At 43.8% G+C, this 26,705-nt stretch overlaps 1 protein-coding gene across 10 annotated transcripts in view; it reads right to left on the bottom strand.

The window, feature by feature from the left end:
• STARD3NL (STARD3 N-terminal like) overlaps positions 1 to 25,233 on the bottom strand; it is a 34,816-nt gene extending 9,583 nt beyond the window's left edge. For 5 of the 10 annotated variants that reach the window (XM_074841589.1, XM_074841648.1, XM_074841628.1 and 2 more), the window contains exons 1-3: positions 25,147 to 25,233; positions 3,827 to 4,123; positions 935 to 1,012 (exon numbers count right to left, since the gene is read on the bottom strand). In XM_074841589.1, the coding sequence (XP_074697690.1) occupies positions 935 to 1,012; positions 3,827 to 4,051 (303 nt within the window). In that variant the 5' untranslated portion in view covers positions 4,052 to 4,123; positions 25,147 to 25,233. Of the gene's footprint in view, positions 1 to 934; positions 1,013 to 3,826; positions 4,124 to 9,597; positions 9,619 to 11,833; positions 12,414 to 13,124; positions 13,293 to 20,929; positions 21,040 to 25,146 lie in introns of those variants that run through there. The other 5 variants (XM_074841599.1, XM_074841590.1, XM_074841608.1 and 2 more) reach the window with 5 other exon arrangements.
• Between the last annotated feature and the right edge of the window lie 1,472 nt (positions 25,234 to 26,705).

Here is a 26,705-nt window from a genome sequence, read left to right as displayed (position 1 = left end):
AGGGAGAAGTAGCAGAATTTGCTAGCTTAAGAAAATTGTGTATCCAGTACCTCATTTCATTTGACACAGCAAATGGCCCAATGCAGAAGCAAGGATGGGTTTTTACACCAGTTTCAAAGAGAGGTTGTGGATACAGTCATCAGTATAAAATGACTGATACCAAACCAACTCATCTCTGCCAGGCAAGCAAGATCTGGCAGAACTAATAATCTTGCAAAAACATGGAGCCCTTTAGAATAACCATAAAGAAACAGCTTTTACTTTCAAATCAGTAATTCGGTCCATGCAGTGTAAAATGCAGGGCAACTACAGAGCTACAGTGTTGCTAAAAGACAGGGAGATTTCCTATTTCAGTAGAGTTCCTCCCACTAGCCCAAGGTGCTTATACAGAGCAAAGGAGAATTATATTTTGTCATCTATTTTACTACAATGTTAAAAAAATCTGTTTGAGTTAAACCACAGAAATCTGAAAAAAACCTGACCTATACAGGCCAACCTGGGAACAAGTCTTTCCTCACTGCAGCTGACTTATTTCTGTGGAAGGACAAAAATGTTGGTTTAAACGAAATGATTTTATAGCTGGAGGACTACTGTTCTTGTCCTCTTAACGAATTATCTTTGTTACATCAGTCTCACGTTCTTGATGGAGGTTGGTGTTTTTTTTCATCTGCTTTTTCACGCCCCCCAAAGTAGAAGATGCAATTAATGTGGCTAAGCATCTCTACCCACAGGCTCCATGAGCCTGCTCCCAAAGCAGGACTGGGCAACCCCTAGACAGGTGAAACTTTGCACAAATCCTTCTGGTTTAAATTATCAAGATCAACCCTTTCACAGGACTCAAACTAGGGAACATCTGTGGAAGGAGGAATGTGGGAAAACAATACGTTTGCTGCTTTTTTCTTTTTTCTTTTTTTTTTTTTTAAAGAACACTTACAAATATATCAAAATATGAAGAAGAGTAGTCATATTGTAGGACTTCTTTCTCTAAGGTAGTCTCAATGCCTCCTTTTACCTACGAAGAAACAACAAGCACAGCTTTAGAACAGAAGGTACTGAAGCCAAAATACACACAATTCTGAAGGGTGAAATTAATAATTCCCCACTGGTGTACAAAAAGATCATTAAACTAAGCACAGAGGATATATATGCTAATAATGTCAATTTCAAAATCAATGTCCTTATTTTTCATGATTATACACAATTTTCAAAGTGAAAACATTTAGGATTACCACCTGGCCTATGCAAGCTACATTTCAGACTGTCCCAAAATAAAAGCAAACAAGTTGAGAGAAGAAGAAATGTTTAAATGTAAGGTTTGTTACACAAATTCACAGAGCAATTTACGTCTCATAAGGAGGATCAAAACAGCTGATAAAAAAGCCACCCTGAAACTAGCTCTAGTTAGTCACATTAGCAAATAGGAAACAAAACAGTAACTGAATTCACACTCCAGATTTCTTCCTTATCAGCATACGTACTATTTGGTTAAAGAGAGCTGAGCAAAAAAACCCACTGTAAAAGACACAGAAGCTGCAAGTATTAGATCATTCTCCCACAAATAACTAACGCCCAAGTTTAAGTCTTTCATCTGCTTGAGGGGATTCAAAATTGTATCTTTCTTTGCCACTGTGTTTCTTTCCAGTGGAAGGACTCCTGTTCAAACAGTGTCACTTTCCTGTTCAGACTGGGTTAGTAAGAAAATCATTGATGTATTAGGACAGAGAGTGAGAGGGATATATATCTTAGTTGGGAGCGAAAAACCTTTATGTCCATATCCTCGTTTGTAATACTAAATTCAGTAATTAAGCACTACATGAAATACTTGTGTAAAGCACTGGAAAACACCACCAACAGAAGGCTTTAATACCGAGTTTGATTACTGTCATCCTTTCAAAGAAAGGAGGTACCAAAGCACACCAACAACATATGCTCACCATCTCACAGCAATGCAGTCTAGACACTTGCACACTTCCCAACTACACTGCTGGACAGTGTTTTCCTGAGACTATTCACGCCAACTCCAAATTTCTTCTATTTCTTCTTCTCTCCCTCCCCTCAATGGCTACCTGACAAAGGACTTTCTAAACATAGCTTCTCCTTGGTTGCTCTAATGCATCAGGTGTGATCATCTGTTTCCGGCATAAACAAGGAAGATCAACTTGGCCCCTCTCCAAGCTGTTCACTGGCTGCAGGAGCACCATGTTAACTTAAGGATGGACAGAGAACCACAACAGCCTTGATTTAGGGTTTGCTGAAACTGCCATAGAGCTCCTCCCTGAAGAATTTAAAAAAATAAATTACATCTAAGCACACTTGATAACAGCAACAAAGGGAAAACAATACTTACAGGAACTGTGGCAGCAATTCTGAAGTCCCACTATTTATGTACCAGTGACAGACTGTCCTAATGCAGTGCTATTTGACTTCCCAATGAACAAAACTTAATTTAAAAAACAGATCAAAAAAACCTAATCATGTGTCAGATCCCATATATCAAATGATGGCTTCTAATTTTATGAATTCTGAAGACAAAGAAATGGTTTTCATTCTTGCTGACACTTGGTGGTATAGGACTCCATAATATGTTCTCCTTAAAACAAAGCTTTTCACAAAGAAAACTCCTAGGATCTTGAGGTCCGTTAATGATGCAGCATTCAAAATGAGACATGAGTTAGTAGCATTTTCTATACAGAGTCTTAAATATTCTGAGAGAAGCAATATGAAAATCTGTGCTCTGAATCCTCAACAAGAGATACAAACCCAGACTCTGCACCTCTTAGTTGAACAAGCTGTTGAGAAACTGGCCTAAAAAAGGAAACGCGTCAGAATACTATGCTGCTTTTCCGAGCCAAGCTAACTTCATGCACTGGATACAAGCCTTTCAAACTAGACAGATGACGGAAGTCTAGTCCCAGAACGACAACATTCAGGCAAGTAAAGTCTGCTTTCTCAAATTAAATTAGAAAGTGTATTTTTCACTGTGTCAATGCTACTTGAACAGGCAGCTCCTGAAACTTCATAACGTCAGATCAATAACCAAGGTTATTTATCTTGTAAAGGAATGCTGACAGAAAATGTTTACTCAAGATCTTGTCTAGGAAAGGGATTCCTCCCATTTTTCCTGTGTGTCCTTTCTTAAATGCATACTTCAGATTATAGCTTAAAACTCAGCTCAAGAACTAGGATGCTACTTATGAAATAGTAACAAATCAGCTATCCTATTGCTTTCTGGAAATTTCAGGACAACTGCCTTGTTTTCCAAATTACAAGTGTTGGAGTTAAAAGGTGGCAACTGTAGTAGTTTATGTGGCTTAAATGCACCCTGCCATACACAATGTACGACCAAGTTTGTCTCAAACTAAGTTTGTCTCAAAGAAAATACATGACAGCAAAAGAAAGGTTTTGGTCATTGAAGTCTTTCCAGGGACTAACACCTCAGTGAAATATCACTGACTTTGAGTTACTCAGAAGGCAAACTCTCAAATCCTGTTCAAATTCACACTTCTTGCCAAATTCAAAGATGTACAGTAACATTTTTGTTTACTCACTGCCTGAAAAGTTCACTGGATTTCCAATGGTTTCTTCAGCATGGTTCACAGACTACAGAAACATCAAACGGTTTAATGATAAGAAGATAATAAATCATGTATCCTAATGAGTAAAAGTAGATGCAGTTGATACTATGCTCATGAAAGCTTGAAAGTAAGAAGCTGCTTTAATTTAAATAGGTACAAATAGCATATAATTTGGGATAGGAAAGAGCAACTTATTAACGATTCCTGAAGTGAATAAATAAAAGTCAAAGGGTACTGAAGAAACAACTCACATTTAATTCTATTATCCAGAGCAAGGTTATGAATAAGAGATCAAATGTAACAAACAAACAGAAAGTCCTTCTGACATCTGATATGCCTTTCTTCTCTCTGCCTTCATATGACTCAATCCTTGCCATCAGCTGCGCTGGGTTGATGGAGTGGACATCCCGCAAGGAAGGACAGGACTCCACACTGCTACTGTGAGCATTTTCTGCATCACCTGGCACTCGATTCATCCTGGGTTTGCTTAGAGTGGTGGTCTTCCAGTTTCACCATCACTAGAAGGCTGATCCATATAGGAAGAATTTCTAAACAAACAAACAAAACCAAAACACATTAGTCACCAAAACCCCAGAATTCCAGTAGGTATTTTCATCTTACCGTGTCAGTTCTCTTTCTGCTAAACTGACAAGAGAATTTGCAAGTAGGCTCTAAAAATCGTTTCTAAAATAAGATATTTCTAGGCTCGCTTCATCTCTCAGAGGATTTGTGAAACAAGAGAATTAATGTTCAGTTAGACCAGTGGGAATAAGGGAGCACCATCTAGATTTAGAAGGCTTCATTCTCCATGTTGTTAGAGTGAGATCATTAAATGGGAATTAATAAAAGGCACGATGCTGTGCATCTTTTAAGGTTTCCAATTCGCATTTAAATGCTCTCAATAGGAAAACAACTTAAGGAAGTTCCACACACAATTCCTGAAAAATGGTGGTTAGCTACCAGCACATCCAGAAGTGACACAACCAAAAGATTAAAAGTCCATTAAAACCCCCGGATACTGTGGTAATCATTCTATAGAGCAAATACACTGCTATTTGCTCTATAGATAAATTCAGCTATGACAACTTACATGGCCAGACAGGGTGTCTCCGAAAAGCCTGTATGCAACCCAGTGGTTAACGGGCAATGAAATTACCTTAAGTCTCCCCTGACTACAAGGCTTTCAAAAAAAATATTTCAGATTAAATTTCTTATAAAACTGAAGCAGTTTGATGTATGATTCACTATATTACTCCATGAGAACCTTTTTCCAATTAGAGTTTCTGGAAGAAATTGACTAAGAAGGTCATAAAAGTTTCAAGGAAATGCAGAGAAAATTTAATTTTCTGCAAAATACTTAGAAGATTAAGCTATACATCCTGCAATACAAATCACATCAGACAAGCTACTGTAATGCTGGGGGAATAGCTTTTTGAAATTCAAGAACAAAATTTTGTCTCTTCCTGTGTCAGCTGTCTTTCAGTTAACAGCAAAACAGAAAGATAAGCCTTTCCCACTCTTCTATTCCAACAGTGTTTCAACTCCAAGTCTGCAAGAATAGTCAGCCAAAGCCCAACAGGAAAAGCAGACAGGGGATCCGTAACACACTGCTAGGCAAACATGAGGATACAAGGACACGGGGGAAAAGGAAAGGTGGGGCAGGGAGTTGCCAGTACACCCACATCACAGCCGAGGAAGAGGCAGGCCAGCCAGAGATGGCCAGCGTCTACATCAGGTCACACGTAACAGCCTTCAGGTAGTTCAAAGTCCGCTTTTCTTGGGCTATGTCATGAGAACGGTAGCAGACCTGCACTGAGACAGAAGCTACCTTGCCAGCTGAGTCTCGGCCTGCAGGGAACAAGGTATCAGAGGCAAACCAAGATGGCATCAATCACCATCTCATTCTGAGATGCAGGTGTGAGCCAAACCAAGCACAAAGCCAGGAACAAGCACAGGCAGGCTACTGCCATCCTGCTCCTGCCCATGGCCTTCCAAAGCCAAGCCAAGGTATACGTCTTTTAGATCTCAGTTGTAAGCCAAGGAACCAGGAAAGCTGACAGCGCTTTTGCTGGGCCTAATCTCCTTTAAAGAGGTGTTAGCAGAGAACACAGGACCAGAGAAATTAAGTGGCAATATGAGACTGAGCTAATCAGTTTCATCATTAACCGGAATAAAGACAGAAATTGTACTGCACTTGTGCCTGTTTCAAGATCTTTACAAGTAGATTTACAACTGAGCACCTTCACTACTTCTTATTCTCACTGTTTTGTTTACTCAGCTTTGGGTGAGAGGTGTCAGGATTCATGCAGTGACTTTTCCCAGTAAGTACTAGTCTCTCAACTCTGTAACACGTGCTCCCTCCCTTCCTCTCAGTCATGTGCAAATTAGAATTCATAAACACCATTAGGCAAGTGGACAAACTTTGAAGTTAAACAGAACTTGCATCAGGTTTCTACTTTAAAAAAAACCTAACAAAACCCACACCTGTACAGTTACAGTACTGAAAGGAATAGGAAGCTTCACAGTAGGAACATGAATGCAGACTTACTCCACATTAAGAACACCAGTGAAGCCGCTTCTCTCCAACTATCCCATGTTGATATACATTTTCAGTCAGAAACTGTTTTGCAATTATTTCTATACCTGTTTCAAATACCAGCCACTAAACATTATGCATCACATTTATCTGTTAGTTTGATAATATCCGTGTTATCTAAAATGCCTGTCTACTCAAAGTGTATCATTTAACTATTCACTATGTACAGACATATTTCAGTACAGTACACAGTAAAATTGAGCAGAAACATGTTTAACTCGTAACATCCTCTAATAAAGGCTTGTCCATACCCAAGGATTCATGTTGCTTTTTTGAGGAAAAGAACATTTTGAAAAGTAAGTAAAAGTTCTGAAGAACTGCCACTTACTCTGTCCTCCCTTCCAGCAACAAAAATAGGACTAATTGCCATTAATTTAATTAGTACCACCAGACTCACAATTCTATAGGACAGAATAGTTCGGTTCAGTTGGAAGGGACCCACAAGGATCATCTAGTCCAACTGCCTGACCGCTTCAGGGCTGACCAAAAAGTTAAAGCACGGTATTAAGGGCATTGTCCAAATGTCTCTAAAACACTGACAGGCCTGGGGCATTGACCACGTCTCCAGGAAACCTTGACAGAAAAATACCTCAAACGAGGTATTTTTTTTGAACACAACAGGGCTACAAGTAATCAGTAATTTCTTAAAAGATCTCAAGGTGAAGCCCACATGTCTCTGCACACCAGAGAAAGTGATTGTGCTGGGCCTGCCACAGGACTCTCACACACCTCTACACAGAGCCAACATTTTGCCCTCTGCCCACAAATGCCGTTAAACAAAACAGCTAGAGCAAAGGAGGCAAATCCCAGATGAAAGGAGAGGTACTAATTTTGCAGTACCGTTTAGGTTTGTGTTGTTACTACACATCCTAGCCCTAAGCAGCTGCAGGCTGCCAGATGCTAACAGCAAAGGAGATCAGAGACAATGCTATATTCCTAATTAGTAAAACCATTTTTATTCAGCTGAATCTCCATCCCATCAAATAAAATGTGTCTTTATTCGCTGATCATTCTCTTACAGGTGAACTTTCTCAGGACAGTAAGTTCATCAGTCTGCATCGGTAACATTTGACCCTAAGATTTTCTTAAATCACTGACAATAAATAACACAACTTCTAAGAAGGGCTGAACTCTGAATAACTACTCTCAACTGGCATACACCTTTGAAAGATGCTCCTTCTGTTGTGGGCTTGAAGAGGGGCTCTTGCCTAAAGTTTGATGCTTTTTCCAACCATATCGAGCTAATGAAAGATATTGCCTCCTCCTACAAACCTTGTCCTGTCAAAGGGATGGGGTTTCTTTACTTGTGTGTACACTTAGCACTGCAGATTTCCAAAGAAAGATGATGGTTGATGCCAGCACAGGATCTGCCCTGGACTTTTTTCAAACATGCTTGCTTATACACAGGGCAGACTATGAGCAACAGGCAGTGTCCCTTATCATGGGAGAAAGCTTACCCAAACTGATGACATTTTTCCCTGTTTTCTGCCAGCTGAGACATCCCAGACTGGAAATCCCACTCAGGAATCTATAACGTTTATGTTCTGTGTAGGTGAGAATGGGAGAAAAACACCAATGAAAGACCAAGTGAAAAAAAGAACTGAGAAGAAAAAAAGTTTTCGTGAGCTGCTGAATTTGGACATTGAGAGCGCCTAAGTCCCTTCCATTTAATTTCCACCTTGTGCGAGCTCACGCTGCCAGAATGATATTGACCTTGGGATTACTTGTTCCAACAGCCTCACTCCTACAGATGTGGATGAAAAGGACAGATGGTCCCCGTGAGAAACTTCAGGAGAAATAATCAGAGGGAGAAGTCCAGAATGAAGCAAGGCAGGACACGTTCCCTTGCACCTGCTGCCTTTCCCATCACACCAGCCACCCAAGCTGGACTTGCAAAACAGGCAGTTGCAAAAACGAAGCCACAGGAGCAAAGTGCTATCGCGCTTCAAAGATTGGGGCTAATATTGTCTCCATTAGAACAGCACTCGCGTGATGTCAGACATGTCGCTCCCTAACGAAATCTCCCTCTCTGGAGGATCTTTTAAGAGCAGAAGGAAATGTTGGATATTGCCTCCACGGCGAGTCGTGTCCCAGCCAGCCAAAAGCACCAGGCAAGGGCAGCCAAGCACAATACATCTTTAAAGCTCCCTCCTTTATTTCTACAGCAGCTGCCTGAAACACGGCTGTCAAAGGGCTTCAGAGGAGGGCGACATATGTGGCATGTGTTTGGTCAGGTGTCTGAGGCGCTGCAATGAACTTTGGGTCACCCGAACCCGAGGGTGTGAGCAGAATCATTGCACTCGAGTGCTGTAAACAGCCCGCACTTTGTCCTGAAAATCCCGACAGCAAAGTGCCCTGCTGTGCCACAGGCCTTCCTAGGAAAACATTTGGGGTGAGATACAAACCCCAGATCAGGCCATCAGTGGCCATACTTAAAGAAGAAAACCCAAGAAATTGTTAAAGAAGGGAAAAAGCCAAGTAACACCTGCACTTCCAAAAGAATTTCCATCCACACTGGCTGAAAGATGTGATCTTTTTTTTTTTTTTGGTTGTGGCAGTCAGTGCAATTATCTAGGAATTTGATACTTCCAGCCTGGATTGTTGCTAGGTACAGCACTATATGGGAATGCAATTACTACAGCTAAAGCTAATTATTTCAGGATGTGCTATAGTTCAGCAATCATTTGCCTTGTGGGGCCCTTTGTAAAGAGGAAAGCATGGTTTTAAGATGCACTGGCTACCAGTTCGTTTTCAAGTATAACTCAAAACATCGGTTTTGGCTTATAAATGCCATACAATCTGAGATCCTTGCTACTGACGGACTGTCTTTTGCCACAAAGCCCTCTGGCCAGGAGGCACTCCTGGCAAGGGATTTGTCTCTAGCCTTGCTCTGCCTGCTGATCCATCAGATCCACGTTCGGACACACGCGAGGGCCTGTCTCGTCACACCGAGCTGGCATCAAAATGCTGAGACTCTTTAACTGAACAGACATAGCCTGGCAGCTTTCTGTACTCGTTGCACCAGTTTTGCACATAGATTAATCACAAAGCATGTGCTAGAAGATTGTTTTCCATACTTTCTTCCATTAATTAAAAAAAATAGAAGATCCTTTGTATCTGAAGAACATAATCAGTAATTTCATCACACCAACATCCTCAGGTGGATTCAGGGGGTGTATAAAAAGCAAAATCTTCAGTCCTTCTCGGCAGCTGTCTTACAGGTGTGTCTTAAGGGACTCTTAAAGAGAGGCAGTTGCCTTCTAGTGTTGGATGGCCACCCGACCAGACACCTCCTTACCCATATCAGCATTACCAGCAACAACCTTCCTCTTCACTAAATGCCTGCAGAATTCATTTTAAAAGCCAGCAGGAGTAAAGCATACCCCCACAGACAGCAGTGCCACGAACTGCGTCACACTGACCCACCAGTGTTTCCTGTAGCTTTTCCAGGGTCTGCGCTGATTTGGCACTTTCTCCCATGAACCTTCCAAAATGGAAGCTCAGTTATTGCCAGCTGTGGTTATTTTCTTCCCTGGGAGGCAGACATCTGTTTTGAAAGTGACTGGACTGACACCACCAGCTTCATGTTCAGAGCCCACCCCGTGGAGGGCTGGATCTGCAGGTCCTGACTGCATGGAGCAGGACGCCACCAGGCCACTGATGGGTGAAAGCCCTTAACACACCTCTCAGGCTCCACCCTTCACGCTTTTCTGTAATCAAATGTATGAAACGGTGAGGTTCATGGTCAGGTCTTTTCAATTTAGATTGCAGAAAACCATCAAGATATGTAGGCTTTCCGCCTTCTCTAAAAGATATATTCACTGGGCACATCTCACTCTGGATTTCATGGCATCCATGAACCCAAAAAAGCTGTATCTCACAGTAGAATTCTACGGTCCCCCTACTCCCTACCAGCGGAAGCTCTGACGGAAGAGGTATCTCCTACATCAATAAGCCCTGTGTGAAGAACTGCAGGGTGGAAGTAGGTAACACAATGTTAGGTGGGGAGCACCATGAGTTTCTGCTCCAGTTCGGAAACATCAGAGCAGGCAAATGTTCCTGGAGGCACCAGTAGGTCACCGGGTGACTATGAGCCACAGATCTGATAGAAGCAAATGCATTCTTGTGTGTCAGGCAAGGTACTTCCACAGGAATATTTTCACAAGCCCTCTGCAAAGCCCTGGTGAGCACTCACCTGTACCACTATGGGCATTTCTCATTACTTGGGTTCAGGAAAGACAAATTCTGTCTAGAATGTAAGCAAACAAAGACTAAGCAGTTGATTAGGGGCATGGAGGACCTACAGAAGATGACAAGAACAAGAAGGAGCAAGACAAAGGCTGAGAAAGATATCAAGGATGAAGGCCGAAGGAGGAAAAGAGCTCTTGAAGTGTAAGGAAAAATATGATAAAGAAGAAAAAACAATTCAGGACTTCTTTCCAAGAAGCAGACCTCACCATAAACTGAGTAGAAGCAAATGCCCCTTGGAATGGTGAGGAAGTCATGCATGGTCTCTACGTCCCCGCAAAGTTCATGCAGAGGGAACTAAACCATTTCTTCCACCTCTGGCATCACAATCAAGTAAATGTATATGGTACAAACGCCCTTTTTTACCTGAATGTACAGATGAGTTTTGGCACAAACATACAAAATTACAATAATACGACCTTCCTTACTCTTTTGGTACTCGAATACAAAATCCTAAAGGACAAAATAATTTGCCAGGGTCTTCGATGAGGTAGAGAAATAACTCTCAGAAAGGGGGAAGTCACAAATGAGCTGTGGAAGTTTTACCCTGTGGCTGAAGCGTGTTTTCTTATTCCATATCAACACGGCCAACTGCACAGCTTGGTTTCAGTGGGAAAAGGGGATGTGATGACAGCAGCAGCAATGGGCTAATTTTGCCATGTAGACAAGTCATGGTTTGCCTGGCTGTGCTTTGGACATCCCAAAGTTCGAGGTCTGCAAACGACCAACCTTTCCACCACACCTGTGTCACTTCCACTCACTTGTCTTTCAAAGCCTGTTTTATTTCCATGATGGTGTGTTGGCACTGTCTGTCCCAGCCTATGGCTCTGGTTGCACTGTGGCTTTCCTCCCGGCTGCAGCTGTCAAAACCATCCCCTGTTATCCCCCAGAAAAGGATTTGTGTCCCTGGTCCTCCTTGCTGCGCGGCCTCATGGCCCTTAGCTCTGTGGCAGAGAGGGGACAGCTAATAGGGGAGGGTCTCTGGGCTGCAGAGCTGGTTTCTGCCATGACCTGAGAGAACAGTAACAGCCCTGGGTTTGTCCTTGGAGCCGAGTGGCAGAGGATGCGTCAGTGACACCCAGCAGCTGGGCGCAGAGCGTGACCTCCAAGGGCAGGGACAGCCCCTGGGCCTCCTGGGCACAGCGACTGCCTCGGGGCCAGCACCCCAAAGGCTTCCTCTGAAGCGTGCTGGGTGGAGGGCGGTGGGTGGGGCTGCACATGGGGGGCCCTGTCAGTCACCCCCATGTCACAATGCCACCCCCGGCAACGCAACAGTCACAGTGCCCTGCGGCAGTGTCCCGCTGCCAGAGCTGCCCCGGGGCAGCCCGAAGACATCCAAGAGGAGATCCTTGAGGGGAGGGTGGGATTACTGGGTGGGGGCTGAGGGAGGAAGACCAGCGGCTGAAGGAGGCACCTGGAGGTTCTCTGCTGCAAGGCCAGCACCTGGCAGGGCCATCTTCAAATCTCATCCAATGGATGGAAATCCTGCTTCAAGCCTTCAGGGAACAGACACAAACCCCTCAGGAGATGAGAAGAACCACCAACCCCTGGAGGTACCTGAGGCTATCAGGCCTTTTCATCTGGGTAGCCGTGGCCAGCCCAAGGGAATGCCTTCTTGAGGAGCACTGCAGAGCTCACCGTCCTCATCCCCTGCGGAGCCAGGGGCAGCAGCCGTAAGAAATGGGATGCAGGGATGTTGCCGGGGGTCCCAGTGCCTTGGAGCAGCCGCTAGACAGGCACAGGAGAGATTCTTGCCCCCAAGGTCAATCAGGCCAGGGGCCTTTGGCCACTCTCGGAAGCCCCTGAGATGGCTCCAGGGTGAGGGAGAACAGGGCTCGGGCATCTCCTGGGAGGCGTGACCAGCCTGTGGGACGAGGAGGCAGGTCTTGCTCACCTGCTCAGGGAATAGCCGATCGCCATTGCTGGGGTCAGGAAGGAATTTTCCCCCGGGGCACATTGGCACTGGTCCCCGGGGGTTTTTTGCCTTCCTCTGCAGCACTGAGCATGACCACTTGCCAGAGCTGCTCCAGTCCCTTTTGGCCGTGTTACTGCCTGCTGCTCGTGCACCACGAAGATGGCCTCTCGTGCCCTGCAGCTGGGGGGAGGAAGGCTTTTTTTTCCCCCACGGTGGGCTAGCGAGTGTCCACAGGGGTTTTTTGCCTTCCTCTGCAGCGCTGAGCACGGCCCCTGGCCAGGGCTCCTTTGGGCCATGCTGGCCAGGTGCCTGCTGCTCCTGCTCCACGAAGGTGGCCCTCGTGCCCCGCATCCGGGGGGAGGAAGCTCTCTAGACTCCCAGGGTGGGCCCCAAGGGTGCCCCCCGGGGGTTGCTGCTTGTCCTCTGTAGCACTGAGCACAGCCCCTTGTCAGGGCTCCTCTGAGCCCTTTCGCTCGGTTCTTGCCTGCGGCTCTTGCCCCTCCAAGGCCCCCCTTGTGCCCTGCCTCTCCCTGGCAAGCTTGTAGCAGGAGCGACTCTGCTCTTCCCTTGGCTCCATTTCCCCGGGGGTTCTTGCTCGTGCACAGCAGCCTGTGCTTGCAAGGGCTCCAGGCTTGCTGCCCCATCCGGAGCTGCCCCTTTCAGGCTCTCCCACATGCGATACAAGCACCGGGCAGGCACGAGAGCACTTCTCATGCATCACTGGCCAGGAAGCACAGCGGAGCAAGTTTGGGAAGGTAAAAAGTGTGCCTGTCATCGACACATGTCATACTTCCGAAAATATCACAGCACCTCTTCTTCTTTCAAGTGTGATTGGCACTGATCCTTATTCTCGCTCTTCGGGAAACAGCGACTGCTTGGCCTGTATTCATGCTGCCATATTGAGTTTCTGCATCCTAAGCGATACAGGACATTGGTTAGAGTCCTTTCTTCTCAAAGGCTAAAAGAGAAAAAAAATTACTAACTAAAGAGAAAAAATAATTATAAACTAGGAGGTGTGAGAGTGTTTGGGCTTTGTTTTCAATGCCAAAATATAAATTCATAGAAAGAAATTCATTACCAAAGAAAGTCACATTCTTAATGCTTTTGAGTTTATTCTAGAAGGAGTCTTCTTTGTGCATCAGCCAGTTATCTGCTTTCCTGTTTCTGGCAAAGGTTACTATCTTATAGTTCATTTTTGCTTTTTCAATATCAGTTACAGATTTTCAGGATTGTTGTATCATCTGTGGGTTGACCCCGTGTCTGCCTCTGCCTCGAAGGAGGCTGGGTTCAGCTGGCACCCTTTCTTTCGGCTCCAGGCACTCCCATTGTTTGGGTTATTCTATATGGCAGCTTCAGGAAGGATGTGTGGTCAAAATAAAGTATGTCCTATGAAGGAATGAAGTTTACAGACCGGCATGTTCATTCCCTGCTGCGCCTGGGTGAAGGACGTTCACCAGGAAGACGCGCGGCCCGTAATTCATGATATTGCAAGAAACACTACGGGCAAAGTGGCCCGGAGAGGTGGAGTTCATAGCAACCGTGCTGGATACTAACTGTGCCATTAACTCCTTGTCACAAGAGACGTGTGAGTGAGCCAGAACCCGGCATTCCCCATGCAGTCTCAACAGCACACGGCTCTCCACAAGATGTAGGGGATTTGTGACTTTCTGTAGCTCTCTGGCTTTCCCCTGCCAGACTTCAAGTGATGTTTTTTCAAGCTAAACTGAGGATTGCATCAGCCTGCTCCTGGCTACACTTGCACATTGTGTTAATGCTGGGGAGCATCGGCTCTGAAACAGAGTCAGAAAAACAAAATAAAATCCTGTTTCCACTTGTATGCTTTGTGTTATGTGTCCTTGAAAGTGTTTTTGGAGCTGAAAAACCCCCGGCATTTCCGGCAAATAACAGTCTCATAGTTACTCAACTCATAATGAGCGCGAGAGAATCGAATAGAATAGAATCATTCAGCTGGAAGGGACCTACAAGGACCATCTAGTCCAACTGCCTGACCACTTCAGGACTGAACAAAAGTTAAAGATGGTATTAAGGGCATTGTCCAAATAAATACCTCTTAAACACTGACAGTCACGGGGCAGCAACCACCTCTCCAGGAAGCCTGTTCCAGGGTTTGACCACCCTTCCAGTACAGAAATGTTTCCTCATATCAAGTCCAAATCTCCCCTGAAGGACGCAGGTCTGAGCCATTCCCACATATCCTGGCACTGGGTACCAGGGAGGAGAGATCAGCACCTCTCCCATTCCCCTCCTCAGGAAGCTGTAGAGAGCAGTGAGGTCACCCCTCAGACTCCTCCTCTCAAACTAGACAGACCCCATGTCCTCAGCCACTCCTCAGAGGACATGCCTGCCAGCCCCTGCACCAGCTTTGGTGCCCTCCTCTGGACACGTTCAAGGACCTTAACATTCTTTTTAAATCACGGGGCTCAGAACTGCACACAGTACTCAAGGTGAGGCCACACCAATGCTAAATACACTGGAATAATCCCCTCTTTTGACCAGCTGGCTATGCTGGGTTTGATGCACCCCAGGATGTGGTTTGCCCCCTTGGCTGCCAGGGCACACACTCCTGACTCCTGCTGAGCCTGCTGTCAACCAGCACCCCCAGACCCCTTTCTGTGGGGCTGCTCTCCAGCCACTCCTCTCCCAGTTTATATATGTCCAGCATTACTCCATCCCAGGTACAGAATCCAGCATTTGTTCTTGTTCAGTTTCATCCCGTTAATCATTGCCCGATTTGCCAATCTATCTAGACCCATTCTGCAAGGCCTCTTGTCCCTTGAGAGTGGCAACAGCACCTCCCAGTTTAGGGAGCAAACTTGTTAATGGTGCATTTAACTCCTGCATCCAAATCCTTGACACATACATTGAACAGAACTGGCCCTAGAATTGTGCCCTGAGGAACAGCGCTGGTGACTGGTCTCCAGCCAGATGTAGCCCGATTCAGTGCCACCCTTTCAGCCCTCCCCTTCAGCCTGTTCTTCACCCAGCTCACCATGTACCTGCTCATCTCGCAGTTGGACAACTTGTCCAGAAGGATACTGTGAGGGACAGCACCAAAAGCCTTAGTAAAACCCAGAAAAACTACATCCACTGCCTTCCCTTCATCTACTAGGCAAGTGAAATGACAGAACCTGTAAGCTTACTGAAATGTTAAAACACTTAAGAGGCAAATAAAAAGTCTAAGATAAGAATCCACATTAGTATATTGTGATATACTGTCTCCTCGCTCCTCCTGACTTCAAGAGAAGTAAGATTTTATCCTTTTTCTTCATAACTGCATGCATTCACTTTCACGCAACTCCTACCACTAAAATATTTAGCTAAGTAAGTTTTCTGTACAGACCTATTAAAAGCCATAAACAACAGGGTTGGTTTTTTTTTTCTGGAAAGAAGCACAGTTTGCATCTATCTAATTTAAAATAAATGGGTGCTTTTGGATTTTTTTAAACTTAATTGTTATGGCTATAACTGAGACTTCCAAACAGAGAACTAGATTTCAATTCTTATCTTAGAGAACCAAAGATTTCACTCTTATTAATCATATTAACTAGTATAATAAGTGAAAAGTAAAGGAGTTTATTAAAATTAGGAAGGTTAGGACTGCACGCCTCCTCCGCCTTCAAAGTCTGATGAAGACTTCAGTAATACATGGTGAGAGCTAGCGCATGATTTTCAGGTTACATTTATAATTAACACCATAATTTTCACTCATACTGACAGAAGCAGATGGCACACATTGCATGTGTCAGTTTTACATGTTTTAGAGATGCAGGATCAGAATGGTACTTCTCCTATTCTTCCATTCTACTGTCCTTGGTTTAGATTATTTTTATGTTTACTATGTTAATGTATCACACATGAGCACCAGCACAACTTCTGTTACTTTTTTTGTTTCCAAGGAAAAAACACACAGCAGAATGTAACTGAGAAGAGGCAACAGAAGTGATTTAAAAAAAAAAGCTTACTCATAGGGCTAGCAACAGCTCAGCAAAATCAAAAGTGAAAGTGTCACATGGAGGTAGTTTTAGGAAAAGGCAACACTCTTTTAGTTTAAAACATCAGAGAAACCCTATTTTCATAAAGTAACCACAAACAAAATACTGTGTCACGATTGCTGCTGAAATCTACTGAAAACTTAGAATACTTTTTACATATGTCTCTGACAATACCGCCCAAGAATTTCCACCATAAACAGCTTTTCTGTGAAGGTTAAAAAAAAAATCTGAAAATATATGTATCTTTTTTAATTAGTAAAATAGGATGACATGGCCAATACGGTAAACTATTGACAAACCTACAAGGTTTTCTGTATTAAAGTCTCTCCTGATGAGAAAGCTGATAAAGGGCAGTAATATTCATAACAAAACAAAAAAATAAAGCACTTCCTTGCCAAAAAGTTTCCTCATATAGAGATAAACAAAACGTGCCAGTTCATTACCTCTCCTTCTCCTTACCAAATAAGTTATTTTCTGATAAAAGGACTCACATTACTGCTTACACTGCCTGTTAGTCTCTAGAAACACACTATTGTGGCATAGTAAAAACAAAATTCCTTACAAGACAGATCTTAATACAGTAACTGGTATTATAATCCTAACATTCAAATATTTAAGTTATACTTAAAGACAATTTCAGATAATTTTAACATGTATTTGTGTAACATAAAACACAACAATGTATAAGCATAGCAGGCAACATAATACCTACAGGAAAATGGTCTTCAAGTCGAAAAGTTGCCAACTCAGAACTTGCTAAGTGAGGAGGACCCTGGGCAGTATCCCAGCCCTGACCCAGCGTGGGCAGTACCACCACACAGTGGACGGCCTGTCACAGATACTCCAGATTTACCCAGTCAGCATAGCAAACTATGCCGGACCCGAGTTCTAAACGCATCCTCTGGAAGCAACAAAAGACCTCAGGGTCTAGGAACTAAGTGTGATACTGATGTGCTTTCCCACCATAACAAAATTCAACTTCATTCTTCATCTAGGCATGGACACAAATTGCTCTAGCCAACACCTGGGACAGAATATACAATTAACTGTAAAGACTGCTTTAGTACACTGCATATACAAAGTCTAATAAACTGAGAATATCTGGTATAAACCTGTATTAACCTGCAGGAGTATTAGCAGAATTTTCCCAATGTGTTTTCTGACAGTCCCAGCATAAACCTGGATTAAAAGCCAACACAGATAAACCCAACTTCTGTGAAGTTGAGGTAATGCTAACTGTAAATTGGGAAAAAAAAAAAAAAATCCCAGAGAGCTGGAGACTGCCTTCACAGCTTACCTGGACACATTTTTTTATACCATTCTCATAAAATAACCAAAACCATTCTGCTGACACACTCTCTCCCTCTTCTGTTTATATAACTGAAAGAACTAATTTTCATGAAATGTGCTTGTAGAGAACACATTACTAGTGACCCCTGATAGTCTTTGCTCCCTTTCCTGAAGGGCACCTAAATCCTTTCCAAGATGCACTCCTTCTGTCTCTAGCTGTAACACATCATTGCCTCAGCAGCATTTCAAGTTTCAATGCCTTTAAAAATACTTCTCAGTCTGAAGTAATGTTCTGTTGGAAACAAGTGTTCCTTACTAAACATGAGGAAATATTTTAAAAAAATATACAGAGCACACATTTGGGGAAATATACCGTCTTAATTTCAAAGCTGATTCAGTTGCTTGGTATTATAGCCTGATCTTGAAAGTACAGATTTTGGAAAATGGAAATATCTCCAGATGTAAATATCTCCATCTTGCAAATTTAAGTTTTAGCTAAACAAGAACCAATATTATAAAGCCCTTGAATTTCACTACCACAAAACATTAGTCTAGAGATAACAAGCAGGCACACAGTTATAAAAAATGAAGAGAATGAAAACTCAGTAATTTGTGTAGCCACAGAATCACAGAAATGTTGGTTGGAAGGGACCTTTGGAGGTCATCTAGTCCAAGCTCCTCCCGAAAGCAGGACTGGTGCTGGACTTGACCAGTGCTTACACTTCATCAGTTGAGGCTCTCAACAGCTAAGTCTTGAAAACCTCTAACAGTTTCTCTGGGTAACATGTGTTAGTGCTGCACTAACTTCCACAGAGGTTTCCTACGGTTCAACTCAAGCCTCCCAAGCTGCCCCTGGCTGTGCTCCCTGCTGCTACTGAGATCAGTCTGGCTCCATCAGTCACTACTTTAAGACTCAAACTCAGCTGAATGTATCGGTTAGCCAAAATTCAGGCATGAAAGGAAGCCATAGGGAAAAAAAAAAAAAAGACTTGCTATCACAAAAATTAACCTGCAATTACTTTAAGGCAGGTCCAGCCTTTCCTGAACTTTCAGTTTCAGCAAACTAGCTAAGACTCGTTGTGAGATCTTACTGGCATAACTCTGATTGCCAACAATACTCAGAGGTTTAGAGGACCACCTCTAAGCAGTAGCTTTTATAGTCATGAGAAGTTGCCTAATGAGTGATGCACCGCAGAGTTTATAACCCTGCTTACTCCTTGACATGGTAGATCAGAAACACAGCATCTGAATCCTGAATTGGACAAAACCAAAAATATTTGATGCCATACTTACTCAAATTGACCCAATCTGTTTTCCTATTAATTACTTCACAGCATATTTGGAAGTTTAAGACTACTCTGCATCCTTTCTCTACCGGTGTTCCTATTCCAGGTAAAGCACAAAGTCCACAAAAATGCACTGGTTTTATGAAATCTAGTTTTAAAATAGGGAGGCAGAAATTTTTGAACTATGTAATTAGGTACACCATGGTACTGGACATGCTCATCCAAAACTAAAAGCTACTAAATAATAGAGGACTACAAAATAATCAAATGCAAGCTAAAAGATCAGCAGTTAACATTTGGAAAGGAGACTAAAATAGGAAAGATATGTAATTTTCATTGATGTGGCATTCTAGTTAACATTCAGGTCACATTTTATCATCAAAAGGCCCAAACACAGAACCACCATTTGCAGAATTAAAATCAATTGCTTCAAATCAATATTAAGTGGGTTGTGTCTGAGGAGCAGGCACAACTTAAAACTCATGGCTGCACACTGCACCAAGAGGCCCAGGCTCTGAACAGTGAGACTAATTATTATACACCAACATGAAGGTACCAGAGCTGAAGAAGCCTAATGCTAAAAACATGGTACCACAGATACCTAGTCCAATAACTGTTCAGTCCAAAGAAAGTCTTCCTTCAACCAAAAAGTCTGTCCTTCGTTGCTCCTGACTTGCACAGGATTGTATTTCCTTTACCATTCATTTGTCTCCTGTGGCTCCCCTTCCTCTCCTCTTCAGCTTTATTCTCATAAAATTCCTGCAAAGTAGTAAAGCACATCTTCCTATTCTGTCTGTAAGAGTAAAATCAGCTCCACAATGCCTACTCCAACAGAGATTTCACCTAGTTACGCAGTTAAAGATACACCTTATCTTACAGTCTATCCTCTAGACTGACTTCCTAGCTAGTTATTTACTGAAAAAAAACCATTCCAGTAGTGTTGCATTCAACACGCACTAGAGACTTTAAGCAAAATACGACTGAAAAATTGAAACTGATGCACGCCCACAAAATTCCCTGAACATAAGCACAAGATACTGTGTGTAACTTTTTGGCAATACTCTAGATTTTCAATTAAGCAACGCAGCAGGAATTACAAGTTACAAATATGCAACACATTTAAAGACTGTGAAGACTTCCCGTCAGAGGGGCAGGGCAAGACTTAGCATCCAGGAGAGAACTCCTTACAAAGAGTTTGGCTTTACCCGAGCATTCAGAACTAGAGTAGCTCTGCTTGACCCTGAAGTAGCAGCTCTTACCTATCCCTGAGGCCAAAAGAACAGTTCTCATCCAACATGCAAAATGAATACACAAAATATGCTTGAGTACAGTTTGTACGGCATACAAATTACTCTTATATTTATAATGTACATCTGGTTTCATACCAATGAGCCCTGAAATAACTTCTCACCAAGATTTTGAAAGGTATGCCACCAAGCAGATGGCTAGGTGTCAGACAAAAACAAAGCAAGGGGAGCAATTAACTTGCCTTGGTTAGAAAGCAAGCGGAAACACAAGTATTTGTGCTTTTGCTAGCAAATTAATGTTATTTTGTTTTGCCCAATTCTTATTATTTCTTTCACATGAGGTTTAAGTCCTACTTTCTGCAAAATGATTACACAATTCTACAGTCATGATATTTACTTAAGAACTGTATTTGAAAAATATTTAGATAACTCCTCCCTGTAAAAAAAATAACCCACCAGTTTGTTTTTAAGTTTCCTTGAGAAAGGTGTTTCCTCAATTTCCTATGCTTTAATGGGGATCTAACAAAATTAACAGGGCAGTTGCACAAATCGCACATTTGTACTGAACAGTATTTTTCTCAGAACATTGGAAGAACGTGCTGAAGAGTGCAGGACATAGTTTGCAAGCTAAAAGGAGAAAGAAAAAAAGTAAGTCTATCTTTTGGGTCAGTAGGACATCTGAGGGAACAGCAATGTCACCTTCCACCATCCCAAGAGTGAGACTCACAGATTCAGAAAGTCAAATCAAAGTGCTCCAACCTTGGACTAATTTTTCCTGGCAGCTGAAGAAGCCCTGATACTGAACAGTGTCCTGCAGAACGCTGCTGTCCTTCACAGTCACTCCACTTTCACTTCTTGCTCTACAAGGGCTGAGAAAATGGGACAGTAAACAGCTTGTAAATTTGGTATTGGCATTACCTTACTCTTATCTCCATTGCCACTTTCCCCTCTGGGTTCAGACTTTTTACTTCTAAAATGAGGAAGGAAGACTTTGTGCCTGCATACGAGTATGCTCAAACCAGACACGAGAAGCAGCATGTGAAAGAACAGTTCTTCAGAGTTAAACAAACCAAAGTGACTTTGAAAATATACTCCATGCTGACTTCATGACACACTTGAAAACACACATTGCCAGAACTCAAAATGTGTGGAGTTCTGCTTTGGTTTAATCGAGAGTGAGATATTAAATATGCAACTATATTCTATTTTAAGAAAAATACTAAAAACTAACATACAAAAAGGATGCACCTTCCGAAGGTGTGCCTCAGATCTCAGCTGTACCTAAGATATTTAACCACTTCAAAGTACAAAACTGAAGCCTGTGCATTTTATCACTGTTACACCCTTAGACCATACAAAGAACAAGTATTTCAGTTACAGAATTGACGACACATCGCCCCGTTTGAGACCAATATGTTCCAATCAATAGTATTCACTTATTTAATTAATTATCAAAACTAAGTTATTATTCTCTTAAAAATAAAACACCACCTCTTCTTTGGTTCAGATGTTCTAGACTAGTCTTGCCAAAGACCTGAAACTGCTCCAGGAATTTAAGGTTAGATGCAATCAGCTTCCCACAGTTATATTAACGTATGCATACAGTATTTTTGTATGATTTATGTACATGTACACATGGCAGTAACATGCAATAGTTGTATGCAATAAAAAAATTTTAAGAAATCCAGTGACTTCTTGCAAAAAACAGGGAGGGAGAAGAAGTGGACATAAAGGGGAAGTGGCACAAAGACAGAGCAAAGACAAAAAATCTCTGCCAAATCTGGTCTTAACTCCTCTTCACATCTGTTACCGGCCCTCTGAAGCTGACTTTGTAGCCCACCCAACATAAACTCACAGAAATAAAGATTTCACTGCAATTTTTACTCCACTAAGTACTAAATACTAAGCAACAAGGGATTATAATCCATTCAGTTTCCCATAGTTAAAACAACTGGAGTCCAAATAAACCTTTTGGGTATCAAAAGTATATCTATATTATCATGCCAGCATTTCTCTAAATACCAAATACAATTCTTTAAGGAGACCAAACATCTTAATGATTGCCTCGAATATCAAACATGATACTGGTTTGTTATGTAGGATACTCATACACTTTTTTTCTTTGTTTTCTCCAATTCAACAGCAAACATATACCCCAGGGCTGCCAGCCAGATACTACCTGGACAAGAAAAGCTCTTCTTTTGCTAGCACAGAATTGTGGGACTCTTCCTGAAATATGTCAGTCATTTTATGTACTAGTGGGAAACACTCAGGATTCCATCACCCCCTCAAAAACTATTCAACAAAATGGTGCGAAAATTTTCTCCAGGCAAACTCATGCCCTGGAAATTCTTCAGAGCTCTTAGAAATACAGTATTTTAAGAAGCTGACATCCATTTTAGAATACAGGATAAACTTTTGTAAGATTTTTCACTGTTAACTTCTATACAAAAGGAAGTATCACGTTTTACACATTACCTCCATTTTTCTCCTTACAAGACTTTAAGGGTATTGTAAGCAAACAATTACACAGTCCAAGTAGCAGCAAATTTTAGCAAAGATCTACATCTGAACCATCAGCATAAAATACTTATTCCAACACACCTCCACATAATTCATTTAGTTTTTCTGTCAATGCTAGATAGAAATTAAGCCCTGATGTCTGAAGTGATGCTGTTTCAGAGCTTTGGCTGATGACCGAGTAGCTGATCTTAACATGAAAAGTGTGATGTCATTCCAAGTCATTTGTTTGGTTCTTTACTTTATAATCTTTAAGATTTTTTTTCACACTTTCATTTTTGATCTTACTCCTAATTGAATTTAACAGAGAGGCAGAGAGATAATACATAAGTTATCTTCTAACAGGATCACTAAGGCTTTCAAATTAAGAACAGATTTTTAGCAGATACAGTTAAATTAGAGAACATTTTAAAGGATCACAGATGTGTTGCTTAAGTGACTCAGCTAAGTTGCTGGATGCTGCTGGCTAACCATGTGAAAGCACAGTCTCTGCTGTCACAGGTGTGATTTACCATTACCACATCACCATTTTCTTCTGCAAAAGCACTGATAATATTGTGCTTGCTGACTGAATTTACTGAATGAAATCCATTAATCCTCCCTCACTAGAAATTAGGTTTGGCCCTGTAAAACATTTCAACAAATACTGTTATTAAAACATGTTTAACTAGGATGGTCTGATGAAGTTTAAAATGGTAGTCTAAATACATTCTTTCATGTAAATGAAGGCCTAGAACAATTGTGCTAAACTCATTTTGAAAAACTCATGGCTAAACACTTGAGAATTTATGAAAACTGGAATGCATCATGTCAAGAAATCCACATTCTCACCCAAATGCACCAAAAAGAACATCTAATCCATCTGAACCAAGAGTTTAGTAATTCACAAATTTCAGCATTTCTGAAAGGGTCAACTATTTCTTTCTTGACATACCAAGCCTATAAAGAACAACATTCATCCTGAAAGAGTAACACGCAAATAACAGAAAAATAAAGTTAAGGATCTCTGTCATATCAGCAGGGCCACTGGTGCATTTTACCCAAAGTATCTGGCCCTGAACACTATCAACAAACAAAAACCCAATCACTCTGCATCTGGCCTACTTAAAACTGCAAAGCTGATGAAAAACATCTACTAAAAATAATAACAACCCTATTGGCTTATAAATAGAAATGAGCCTTCTCACAAGGTTGGATTGACTAACAATCCCCCAAAACACTAGGATTTCCAGAACAAAATGACAGCTCTCATAGCAATTACTGCTCGACACAATCCCACACCACGTTATAAAAGCCAAGATGACATACATGCATAATAAAGTACTGCCAACACTGCAGAAATACCATGATGGCCTTGTACCTCTAAGCACACTAACATGACTTTTTTTTAAAAAGCCTCTTTCTTCAAGTTTAGTATTTGTGGTGAATATTTTCCATGTTAAAGTCGATCACTGTACTTACACCTGACTACCACGAAATTGGGAACTGACTCACAGTTAGCACTTCATCAATGAGTAACTTTAACTGCTACTGCTGATCAAACTGCTGTAAGCTTAACCAGCTCGCTCTGCAGACGTGCCAGTGTAATCCTTAAGGTATATGCAAACCCCTACATTTCAAGAATGAATGACCCGCTTTTAATTCCGGTGCTGAAATCGGGCAGTGCCTCTCCAAAGTTGCCTAAATTCAGTCCAACGCTAAAATTAAACCTCAGCATAACATTTTCCCACGATGGAAACCAGCGGACTGCACGCCCTGGTTTGTTTCACACCGTTATCAGCAGGACAAACAGGTCACTGTACCTCCGTGAAGATGTTCTTTGCTGAACTAGGACCTCAGAAAGAGAGGGAAAAACAATCCTCCCCCCGCCTGCAGGTCGGCCAGGAGAAGAGGTGCCGGGCGTGCGGGAGGCCGGGGCGCAGGAGCGGCAGCACTACAGCCCTGCCGCTGAGCATCCCCCCAGCCCCCGCGGGCACCCCCCCACCCGGTGAGGGGACCCCCGCCCCGCCCCGGCCGCCTCCCGGCACGTGACCGCCTTCCTCCTCCTCCTCCTCCATCTCTCCCCACCCCCGCCAAGCGCCGTTTCTCCCTCCCCACCGCCGCAGCAGGAGAGCGGGCGCGGTACCGGGGGAGCACAGCGGCCCGAACGGGGCGGGCCGACACCCCGCCCCCTCCCCAAGAAGAGCGGCGGCACCGGCGCGGGAGGGAGGGAGGGAGGGGAAGGAGGGGGAGGCCGCAACGGCGGCGGCGCCGCGCGCTGCCCGCCCGGGCCGCCCTCACGCCGCTCCCCTCAGCCGCGGCCTCCTCCCCGGGGCGCCGGCTCCCGCCCAAGGCGCGGCCAGGCCGGGCCGCCCCTCTGCCAGCAGCGCGCCCCGCACCCCTCTCGGCGTCTCTCCCTCCCCTCGTCCCTTCCCCTCGCTCCCCGCTGCCGGGCGAGAGGCGGCGGCAACGCTTACCCTGGGCGCGCCGCTCCGGCCCGGGAGAGGGCCCGCACCGCAGCCACGCACCGCCGCAGGCCCCAGGGACTGGCGGGGCGGGGCCCGGCGCCGGAGGGGGGCGGGGCCTGTCCGGGGGGCGGGGCTAATCCGCAGTCCCCTCGGTGACGCGGCGGCGCGTGGTTTTGAGCTTAATTTTGAGTTTAATTAAGGGTGCGGGGCGCGACGCGGCGCCTCCGGGAGGGTCCCGGTACCCCCCTCCCGCCGCTGTTGGCTGGGCTGCGCCACGCCCCGGCCCGGCCATGGTGCAAGGGCGCTGGGTTCAGAGGCCGGGCGGAGTGCGGGTGCCCCACGCTGTGCCCCGCGGGGAGTGGGGGGGCTCTTCCCTTTAAATGTGGACACCCCCAGATTATAATGAAGCAATCAAAACGAGCAGGGAGACTGATTAGCTGTCGTTGGCCTAGATTCTGCTTAAGCTCCTGTGTCTTCTGGTAGCACGGTCCTTACATTTACAGAGATTAGCCCCAGGAAATCCCAGCGTGATTGGCATCACGGTGAAAAGGTGACGGAAACTTAACCAACCAGCCGCCTCAGAAAACCATCCTTTCCTTTGAGGAAGCACGGCTTCTGTCCTTATTGAAGCCCAAAGCTTGTCAAATGCTGACATATGTCGTAAGGTTTGTCTGCAGCTCAGTGTTGCAGGCCAGATCCATGCTACATCTCTTCTAACAAAAAATGTGCAGAGATAATGTGCTCTGCTGTGCATATCGAGTTATACAGAGAAAAGAAGAGCAAAATAAAATTCACAGAATCATCTAGGTTGGAAAAGACCTTGAAGACCATCCAGTCCAGCCATCAACCCAACATTAACAGTTCCCAACTACACCAGATCCCTCAGCGCTGGGTCAACCCGACTCTTAAACCCCCCCAGAGATGGGGACTCCACCCCTGCCCTGGGCAGCCCATTCCAACACCTAACAACCCCTTCTGGAAAGAAATGCTTCCTAATAGCCAGTCTAAACGTTCCCTGGCACAACTTGAGGCCATTCCCTCTTGTTCTATCGCTTGTTACTTGGTTCAAGAGACTCATCCCCAGCTCTCTGCACCCTCCTTTCAGGTAGTTGTAGAGGGCGATGAGGTCTCCCCTCAGCCTCCTCTTCTCCAGAATGAACAACCCCATCATCACAGCTGTTGCATTAGAGCAAGGCAACGGAGGAAGAAGGAGTAAAGCAGGGGTCTAGGAAGAAAGGCTGCAACTACGCAGCTAGTGGTCACCCAGCCCACCCTGCCTGGCTCCGCAAGGTCCCGCTCATCGTCGGGCAGATCAGTGCACAGCAAATGCAGCAAGGTGATGCCAGCTGCTGGGGTGCTCAACCCGGAGTTAGAACACATCTGGAAACAAAGCACCCTAAGTATTTATTATAAAAAACATTACGGTGAATGATAGCTGAAGTGAATCACGTCATCCTTGTTCCACAAACCCAGAACCTGTGATACAATGCCCCATTCGCTATTGCCTCCCATTAATGGGAAGGGAGAGGAATTCCCTTAGCTGTGAGGAAAATCTTGCAAGATCTTTT

This window comes from Strix aluco, chromosome 1 (assembly GCF_031877795.1).
Source record: "Strix aluco isolate bStrAlu1 chromosome 1, bStrAlu1.hap1, whole genome shotgun sequence".
In the NCBI taxonomy this organism is placed as follows: Eukaryota; Metazoa; Chordata; class Aves; order Strigiformes; family Strigidae; genus Strix; species Strix aluco.
The sequence above is the reverse complement of the archived record's forward strand: the minus strand, read 5'-3'. Positions and strand labels throughout refer to the sequence as shown.